The sequence below is a fragment of the Egretta garzetta genome, unplaced genomic scaffold (assembly GCF_000687185.1).
Source record: "Egretta garzetta isolate BGI_Z169 unplaced genomic scaffold, ASM68718v1 scaffold160, whole genome shotgun sequence".
NCBI lineage: Eukaryota > Metazoa > Chordata > Aves > Pelecaniformes > Ardeidae > Egretta > Egretta garzetta.
This window is the reverse complement of record NW_009258378.1, coordinates 13,527-23,878: the sequence shown is the minus strand read 5'-3', so window position 1 is coordinate 23,878 and position 10,352 is coordinate 13,527. Positions and strand designations below refer to the sequence as shown.

General features: G+C 39.0%; 1 protein-coding gene across 1 annotated transcript in view; it reads left to right on the top strand.

Moving 5' to 3' along the window:
* Window positions 1-1,543: 1,543 nt before the first annotated feature.
* The window catches only part of RAB12 (RAB12, member RAS oncogene family), a gene marked incomplete at its 5' end in the record, with an annotated part of 11,241 nt that continues 2,432 nt past the window's right edge, over window positions 1,544-10,352 (top strand). The window contains 3 exons of the mRNA XM_009640453.2: window positions 1,544-1,602; window positions 9,448-9,586; window positions 10,119-10,208. Of these exons, the coding sequence (XP_009638748.1) occupies window positions 1,544-1,602; window positions 9,448-9,586; window positions 10,119-10,208 (288 nt within the window). The remainder of the gene's footprint in view (window positions 1,603-9,447; window positions 9,587-10,118; window positions 10,209-10,352) is intronic.

Here is a 10,352-nt window from a genome sequence, read left to right as displayed (position 1 = left end):
AGGAGAATGAAGATCAGTGATCCTTCCATTTATTTAGTTTAGCTGAACAGTGGCAACCTGCTTTGCAAACTAAAAATAGAATTGAGTGTAACCTTTGTATTTCAATTAATAAAGTGTATCTAGTTTTTTAAAACAGTCCATTTTATTATCTCATGCCAACAACTTTACAGACATAATTATCTTTTAAAGCACTTTGAAATAAATGCCAAGTCAACAAGGTGTAACTGGTTTTCAGGATGTAAAATGCACTTTTTTTTTTTCTCCTACCTAAATTTTCAGGAGTTTTGAAAAGCTTTGCATAAGGGCAAGTTCAGTCCTTTCTGTCAAATTTACAATCCAGCCTTGACTCTAACAGCACCAGCAGGGACACTCAGCTTTTACCAAGAGGAGGTGTTAGGAAGATGTGTAGGTTTTGTTAGAGAAAATAATTTTTTTTTCCCTCTTCATTTTCATCCCTATCCTTGGTATACAGTTGTATGTGAAATAGCAAAAGTGTTTCCAACACACTATACTTCTACACTTCTGTGTGAGTTTAAGTGTACTAGTCTGAACCATGTTCTCTTGTCTTTTTATTTCCCCCTTTTTGATTTTGTACTGTTAGGAGAGATGGTGTTCAGAAGGAAGAACGGAAGCAAAAATCTTCATACAGATGTATACTAAAATTAATAGGTTCACCATCTACAAATGCTATGATATTCTAGGACATTTATACTTGAAATATTCCTGTAGTAGAGGTGGTAATCTCTTGTGTCTAGGTATTGTTTGACCATAGTATGTCTTACGTGTTGATTGCCAGCATTTTTTTATTTTTTTATTTTGTAGAAGTAAAATCTTTCTCTATAACAAAGCCTTCACGGTTCTGTCTTTGATACATAGCATGCATTCAAAATGTGGCCGGAGTTTTGAGATGATGGATAAAAGTACCACACAGGTATAAAAGAAATTTTAAAAGTCAAATACCCTCTCTAAATCTAAGCAGTTTGCTAATAACTATTTGCAGGAATTAAGTATGATGGTGCTGATAAACTTCTTCATAAACAACCACAATTTCAGCACTTCTACTAACATGCTTTACACGGGGTGAGCATCCAGCCTGGAAATCAGATGTGTATTGCTCCTGCTTCACAGACAGCAAAACTGATGTGGAGGGATTGGTTTCACCCCATGCCTCCAGGGCACCTGTGCCAGCTGGAAGTAGAGCAGGCTTGTCCTTGACAGTCAAGGTGAATAGGGGAGAAGCAAACATACTGTGCCTGTTGTTTTACTGTTATGTCGGGTTTACCTGCTGCTGGAAGTGTTGCACAAAGCGGAAGGTTTATGTTGTCGTGCTGCCAAATTGGATGGCTCACAGACTATAGAGTGGTTTGTCAAATCCCCATGGTGTTCCAGAGGTGACCCGTAGTGGTGCAAACCCTTCTGCTTGTTCAGACTGTTACAAGTTGATATATATTAAAAAAAAAAAAATCAAGAAAATAATAATTACACCCTCATTACTTTTGCTTCTTATTCCTCCTTTTCTGTTTACTGTATTTTATTTATAGGTGTTGATTTTAAAATCAAAACAGTAGAGCTAAGAGGAAAGAAAATTAGATTACAAATCTGGTAAGTAAAACAAACGTGCAACCAGCAGTATGTTTTAATTTTTATGTTCTAGCATGAATTAATATGCTTGTCTAATATTATTAACTGTTTTAAGCTGGTTTAGCTCTTACCCTATTCCTCCTCTTCTCCATTCCCACAAGACTTAAGCAAAACCAAATAGCTCTTAGATTTTTGTGAGAATAAAGGAGGAGAAGGAAAGATAAAGTTAGAAATAGGACATGAATGTAATTACTGAAATGTTAATGCATCACGGAGGTCTCAAGCCCCTTTTCGTAGAAGAGTATCACCTACACAAGAAATAGGAGTTCTGCAAACAACAAACAGTGACTAAGTTAAATAGACACTAGAGAAAGTACACTTTTTTTTTTCTTTTCTAGACTGTTTCAAGCTGACCTTCATTATAACAGCAATTATAAAACAACTGTAAAGTGTTTTCTAAACTGTTTTCCTAAAACTTGGTTATAGCCAGTGCTGTTTCTTTGGCAGTATATTAAATAACTTTAAAGTGAAGGGCATTCAAGACTAAGTAAATTATAGTCACTCTAAACAGCACTGAGAAGTAAAACGATCCCATACAAGTAAGACTCTATACCTTAACTGATACCAATGTCCTGCTCCAGAAACATCAAAGTCTGAGCTAAGCTTTTCCTTTCTGAAGTAGGTTACATGTTTCCTGATAATGATTCTCCATGTCAACAGTTAATACAGTTTTTATTGTTTAGAAATTATTGTGCTTAATAGCTCCTTTGTTTTGCAGAGTAGTGCAATACATAAACATTGTTATGAGAGAATAAACCAGCTATGTTCTATACATTAATCTTATATACTACTATGTAGAAGCTTAGCTTTGGTTTATTAACAGTGCGTGATGCATAACTGGCATTGTAGTTAAGCTGTTAAAGCTGCTAACAGTCCATAGAGGGGGGGAAAAAAAGCTCTAAATATACTCATTGTTACACTTTTGGGGTATTCTGGTGGTCTCTCCTGATTAACTACGTGGACGCAGTGATTTCAGCTTACTAACTCCTCTTGGCAGGTCACCATCAACTCTGTTTGTCACACCATGTGTCTGTCTTGCTTCCCTCTGAGTTAACTGCTGCTTCATCTTTGGTATCACCAGTCACCTAACACTTGAATGTTAGTGGCATGTCTTCATCCGTCATCTGTCCCTGTTTGGAAACCTATGACCACAAGGCTGGCAGTTGAGCCAGCAATTGTTAGCCAGGGTCTGCTGGAGCTGACAGAGGTAACAAAAAATTCTCATGTGGAGATGCTACTGTCCGCCTGATATGAATTCCTGAATGTGCTAAGCTTGTCAAACAATTTCTTCATGTTGAATAAATACTTTATAGAAGAGGTTTTTTGTTGGAAAAGAGATGTTTAAACCATTATTTTCCACATATTGAGAATATGCTAGTAGGATATAGGAAACTTTTAAAACTAAAAATTGAGAGGTTGCTAAAATGTGACGATTACTCCTGTGTGAAGCCCTGCTAAAATGATGGAGAAAACACAATGTAAAGAGATAATATTTTAAAATATGAGAAAATCCATGAACACAACAACATCCAGCTCCTAAGTGTCACTTGCTCCCCAATAGTGGCTGTTAAAATGCTGTTCTTACACTTAATCCTTAAAACTGTCTTGGCATACCTCTGTTTTTCTGGAAAAGCAATTACATAAATACTCCTTTTGCTAATTTATCCTGAATAATGTTGTGTATGTTGTTGGGCCTATTTATAAAATCTTATTATCATAAAAATCACAGAATCATAGGATCATTTAGATTGGAAAAGATCATTAAGTCCAACCATAAACCCAGGACTACCAAGTCCACCACTAAACCACGTCCCCACGCACCACATTTTTTAAATACCTCCAGGGATGGGGACTCAACCGCTTCCCTGGGCAGCCCGTTCCAGTGCTTGACAACCCTCTCGGTAAAGAAATTTTTCCTAATGTCCAATGTAAACCTCCCCTGGTGCAATTTGAGGCCATTTTCCCTCATCCTATCGCCTGTTACTTGGCAGAAGAGACCAACACCCCCCTGGCTACAACCTTCTTCCAAGTAGTTGCAGAGGGCGATAAGGTCTCCCCTCAGCTTCCTTTTCTCCAGGCTAAACAACCCCAGTTCCCTCAGCTCTTTATTGTACCGTTGTTAGATTAAAAGAGGAACAAGTCAAACACTTGGAATTTTAGAAATACAGACTTAAGCTGTGTGGCTGATCCTAAGTCAGTCTGCTTTCATGCCTACAGAGACAGAATTAAGGTTGCCTTCTACTTCATGATAGTCTTAAGTACAATGATTACAGTAACTTCACTAAAAAAACCCTGTTTTATTTGGCAAACAGATAATTTTTAAAGTTTATGCTTATCTATTTTCTTCAGATGACTAAAGTTATGTTTCGAAGCATCAAAGTTTGACTTTTTTTTTTTTTTTTTTTAAGTCATTTGATGATTCTACTTCAAAAATCAACCAAAACCTGTTGTTTGGGGGTTTTTTTCAAACTGTTCAACTTCGGTATTTTTATGGTCACTTGACCAGTCTCTCCACTGACCACCCTATCAGCTGAGTGTTCTCCGCAGAGCTCTACTGCTTCAATTTATAAAAAACCAGTAGTACTGCATTGAATATATCAAGCAATTGGGTGTGCAAGATGTCCTTCTGAAAGCAGCTTTCACACCTGCTGCTGTTAGTAGAGTGTTAGTAGGGTAGTGTACTAATTGGACTTGTCTGCCATATTCCTTTCACGCTGGAATACTGTGTGCTAAGGATCGCAGGGGCGTCTGCTCTCGCCTCTAGCTTACCTGTTCTATCTGGTCCCTGCTACCTCACACACAGCACTTCTTCCCCCATTTCCCAGGTTTTCAGTCAGGGAAAAAAAACTCCTGCTCCTTAGATTATGAAATGAATAGAGCAGCACCGAGGGTGCAGAGTGGTGCCCATCTTCTCTGTGCTACCTGGAACACTAGCAGTGCCCCTTGGGCTGCCAGAAGTAGTAGACAACAGTGAATCTGCTGCTGCAGTGCAGTTCTTGGCTGAAGCAAGCTCGTATGTTCTGTGAGAAGCCATGCATGCGTGCAGCTCGGGCCGAGGGGTGAAGTAACCGCAACTACTGGGTAGCGTAAGGGTCCAAGTGAATCCGAGCGCCTGTGAGTCAGTGCTTTTTCAAAGCTTGAAAACAAAACCAAATAAGAGGAACCCCACTTTCATGCTTTGAAGCGTGGGTGTGCTGGGAGTTGCTCAGTAGGACAGCGGGGCGTCTGAGTGTGCCCTCTCGCCCGAGTGTTGCGGGCACCCGGCTGGCACAGGCAGTGGTCACTTCTGGCTTTCCTCTCCGAAAGGAGCTGGTCACTGGCAGCTGTAGGGCCCTGCCACTGTGCCCAGTTCCCTGCTGGCCAGCCAAAGGGGCTCTCTGGTATCTTGATGCCCAAGGAAGCCAGTGCCCTGGCAAGAAAACAGTCCAATTGGCTTCTGAAGGTTGTTTAAATTGGTGCTTTCTTATAAAAAGTTCACATTCTGCCAGCTCAGCGTTTTCTAACGGCCAGTTGTTGTCTTGGAAAATCTCTGGGGTGAGGAGTAGTCTGAGGAAAAGGTTACCTGTCCTGGAATATAACTGAACGTAGTTCCTTCTGTTCGGTACCTCTGAAATGAATTATTTCATATAACAAAAGATTTTAAATATATTTTTGGGTTTTATGGGAAGAAAAAGCTCAGCTTGACAAGTAGAATTAATCTCTTAAAACTACTTAAAAACATTTTAAAAAATATCGCCTGTAGGTTCCATAAAAGCACATAGCATGTGAAAATTTAAATTAGTGTTAAATTTTTACTTATGTTTAAAAATATTTTCCTTCTTATTGCCACTTCACATCACCACTCATAAAAAAATTAATTTAACTTCCGAGCCAAAGGCAGTTTTAAGTCTGTCTATGTGTTTGTTTCAAGCAACTGTTTTAGATAGACAGAGAACATTTATGCAAAACAAAAACTATCCAAACCTATTTTAATTAAGATCAACTGTATTTGTATTGTATTCTATGCAGTCTGGAATAGTGAGAATATGACAAGTCAACACTTGAAAATGGGCTTTGTGGGGGGTTTTTTATTTGCTATTGTTTGGTGTAATGTTTGTTGGTATTTTTGGAGTGACGTCTAGTTCACAATTTAGAAATACCAGTGTTTTACCATTAGAACAATTTCTTGAAAAAAAATCAATAAAAGCAAACTGCTTTTAGCATTCAAAAAGGAGTAATCTGTTGTATTTTTTTCAGTGATGCCAAATCATTGATCAAGTTGTAGTAATTTATTATTATTTGGACTTCTGGAGTTTGACTTAAATTGAACTGACTTATTCTGTTATGTTGATTCTAACCAGAGCAAATGAAGAACTAGCAGCACTGAGTATCGCTTATGAAATTCATGAAGTTGCATACTGTTAGCCCAGTTAAATAAGGCTCATCTCTTCTTCCAGCTTTCCACTTCAGTAATTATCCTTGCTAAAATACTCCAGCTGCAGGAGTGTAATGCATCGATGAAAGCAGGATAACAAACTTAATCACTCCAGCACCGCACATGAAAGGAAGGCATTTTACGTTGGATATGCTTTTAATATTAGCTCTGCATTAGGGGTTGTCACTTTTTCCTCAATATTGGAAGAATTTACTGCACATCTTAATAAAAAATAAGTTAGCACTTGGTAAAAGATGAGATTTTCCATGTGAAAGATCAGCTTGATACTCTTCAAACTGCAGCTTGTTTAGGTAGCTTGGGGTTGCATTCTAAACACTTACTGCAGAAGTAGTTTTCCAATTTTCACCTTACTATTTGAAGGCTAGTACAATGCAATGCAGTGTTAGAGACTGCAAATTCAGCTTACTTTCTTCTGCTTTTCAAAGGAAACAAGGATTAGAGTATCATGCTTACAGTCAGAAACCTGTTGATTGGTTTCACTTAAACTCGCTGCAGCAGGAGAGGCGTTGGTTTTGTGAAGCGTAGGGAAGTCGATGACTTAAAGCAAAGCAAAGAAAGTCAGCCAGAATCCACTGTAATTAGCGTGACTGGCAGGTGCCAGTCAGTGGCCATCTGGCCATTTAACATGTAGTGGGCAGCCAGGCTGTCCATGGGTGTTTTCAACTGGCCACAGCACAAGGTGTCTCTTGAAGAGCCAGCAAGCCAGACTACAAGCTGTGTGGTATTTGGGTGACTGAGCTACAGAAAGGGGAGGGCATGAGCCTGACGATACAGCAGCAGAGAGGAGCAGCAGCCTGGAAATATTAGAAACTTTTAAAGAGCCTGAGGGTGTTGCGGGGCAAGGGGAGGCTGGTAGTACCAGGTAGACTTGGAGATACAGCACTCAGCAGGCTGGGAGAAATGGGGAGTTGGAGATAGCTGGGGTGGCAAAGTGTTGCGTAGTTGCCTCCATCACCTACCCCTAGGCTTATCCAGTGAGTTGATGACTGTCTTCAGGGAAGGTAGTTGAACATTAGTGTGTTTATTTCCCCTCTGTTTTTCTAGTGTATGAACTGAGTCATCTGGTACCCCCGTAGCCCCTCTGAGATGGAGTTTGCTAAAGGTCCTTGGTACTGACCTGAAGGCACAGCCAGGTGACTCTGAAATAGCCCCTTTATTTCTGTGTTCTGGTAGGGGCACAGGGATGGGGGGGAAGACCAGCCAGCAAAAAAAAAAAAAATAAAAAAAAAAAGGCAACTTTTCCCATTATTCTGGCCAAAGCTAGAATTGATGCATTCTTCCACATCAGGTATGCCCTTCCACCTGCCATCTAATTATGTCTGCTCAGAATGATGGAACTGAAGGGATCCCATCCTTAATAGGCTTGATCAGTAGGCTAGATGAGCAGCAGATGGCAGGGGCTGCTCTACAAGGTCATAATTCTGAGAAGTCTGTTCATAAGCACTAAAGCAATGTTATCCATATGTGGAAAATCAACGGTTCATACCAGATTTTTTAAATTTTTCATGAAGTGAACGTCCAAAGGACCTTTCAAAAAATAAATCTGACCATAGCAAAGAAGTAATGGAAGAGAAAGTAGAGTTACTTGCTCTGAGTGATACTTACGTAATTTCAGCTGCCAGAACTTGTATTGCTTTAATAAAAATGCCGCATTAGTGATAAGAAAGCAACCAATTGACCATCTAAAACTGGTCTGAAATACTACTAGAGCTTGACCTTATTGAAACAGGCTACCTGTTTTCACCTTCTGTAGGGTCCCACAGGTTTGTATGAATGTGATTCTGAAGTTCTGAGTTCTGAAGTTCTGAGAATGGGATTTGAATAAAGATAAAATAAAAATGGATGCGATAGGAATTTGTTCTTTTCTGCCCCTTATTGCAATGCCTTTGGCTTGCAGTGAAGTATCAGTCAATATTTTCCCACGGCTACAAAGCAGAGGTTTCAAATCTTTTTATAGTGCACACTACTTTACTTTGTGAAATCACTAGCAAAGATTTGTTGCTACCAAGTACACTTGTGGCAATTTCAGGACAAAGTGAAGTACTTCACTTTTAAACCTGCTCAGTTGAAATTCTTAAAGATTTTGTGAAGGGCAAGATCTGTTTGTGGTAGTTTATTCTACTGCTTGTTGTGCATAGACTTTAAAAGAATTAATTCATCAGGACAATCAATGTGGCATTTTGTGAACATGACTTTTTTTTTTGGTAACAAGTGTTTCGGGTCTCCATCGTTAATCTCATTCCCAAATTCATCATCCTCCTCCTCTTGTCTAAAATGTGACTGTTGAAGAGAGTTCCTTTTGAACTTCTGATTCCCAACACACATGCACACATTTTCCTTCATCCACTCTTGATTTTGGTCCAGCTTTTGACTTGCTCTAACAGTAAAATTTCAAAATAATCCATTGGCTCTGGGGGCTGAACTCAAGCAGCAAATGCTTGGTCGCTTTGGAGCACCGTATAACTTTCCACTTGCGATACCAGTCACATTTTAAGACTTAGGGTATGCACCAGCTATTTTTTTAGTATAACTGCCAAAAATCTTCCATAAGAAGGCTTGAAGATCTATTTAAAAGCAGTTCACAGGTTTTCATGGTGCTGTAAAAAATAACCCTTCTGTCCCATCTACTTTGGAATATAAGCCATAGCTAGTATGGGTGACAAGGTGTCATTGCTGGAAGATAGTCTCCAGTGTAAATGCACCCTGTCTGAAATACATACAATGCTGAAAGTGAGAATGGAAATGTTATTTGGACACCTCAGATTAGTAGATGCAAGCATGAGAGCCAGGTATCTACTTTCAAAAGCCATACCACATAGTGATTGCTCACTCTTCTCATTCACTTCTGCCACTAGCTTCTGCATTAGTTTTAGAACCGTGGCTGAATTGCTGTGGTTGATCCAGAAAGGCTCCCAAAGCTCGAATCATAATGATCAGTGCATTACTCATTTTATAGCTGGGTGTCCAGCTGTGTTTGATAAGCACGTATCCATTTCTTTTTTTCATTTTTTTAGGGCTCTTTAAAAAAAAAACCAAACCAACAACCAAACCCCAACGACACAGAACCAGCTTCATCTGCTGGGACGTTTTCATTGGACAGCTTCATTCTCAGACCCATGTAGACACGTGTTTGGTGGCCTTTCTTGGTGAAGCTAGGACAGGATATGTAATCCTGATACGAAAACTTTTTATGATTGAAAGTACTGCTCTATTTATTTTTTTTTTGCCTGAAATTCACACACATAAAAGGAAATGTTCGATATAGAGTGTCTAATGAGTGTGGGGGTGGTTTTGTTAAAATGTAAACAAAGTTATTCTGTGCTGTGCAAGTTGGTGAAATATTTGTGCCAATGTTTGCTGCTGCTTCTTAGGGACACAGCAGGTCAGGAGAGATTCAACAGCATTACCTCAGCTTATTACAGAAGTGCCAAGGGAATTATTTTGGTGTATGATATCACCAAGAAGGAAACATTTGACGATTTACCAAAATGGATGAAAATGATCGATAAGGTAGGCCTTAAGTGTTTTCTTTTTATGTGTTTTTTTAAGAAGCATTTTTTTTTCCTCAAAGGTACTCTAAGACTTATAATAGCATTGATATAGGATTATTAAACTAATGCTAACTAATTTTCACTGGATTCTTTTAGCCAGGATTTAACATTAATGTGTTTTTGTTGCACAATGGTTGTCCATTCAGGCATCCTTGAACTAGAATTGTCCCAGTTAGAAGTGTCGGTGGAAATCTGTAACATTACCTGTGCACAGAGGGGAGAAAAAAGTTTTATTTCCTGTCTGTGAAATAAGGTCATTATGTTCATTCTGAGATATACTAGAACAGCTGGTTCTCAAGTAATGGTTTTAAAATGGAATTTAAAAATTGAAGTTTAAATTTTTGAAATAATGTTTGGGAAGAACGCTTACTTATAAACCATGTAGTTGTGGTTCCTTGCTTAGTAGAGGAATTGTCCTTTTTTAATATTGTGTTTGGGTTACAAAATCTTACGTTCCTCGGTTTAGTTAATTAAAAATGTTTTAATTGCAGTATGCTTCAGAAGATGCAGAGCTTCTATTAGTTGGAAATAAACTGGACTGTGAAGTTGATCGAGAGATTACTCGACAGCAGGGAGAAAAGGTGAGCAACAGGTCTAACCAAATTCTTAGTTACTGTTAGAAGCATAACTGCTGCGGCGTTGCTGCTGACCGTCTGGCTACTCTTGTTCAGACTGTTACACCTAAGGAGCACATTGAGAGCAGTGGGGTTCTGTCAAAATCTATA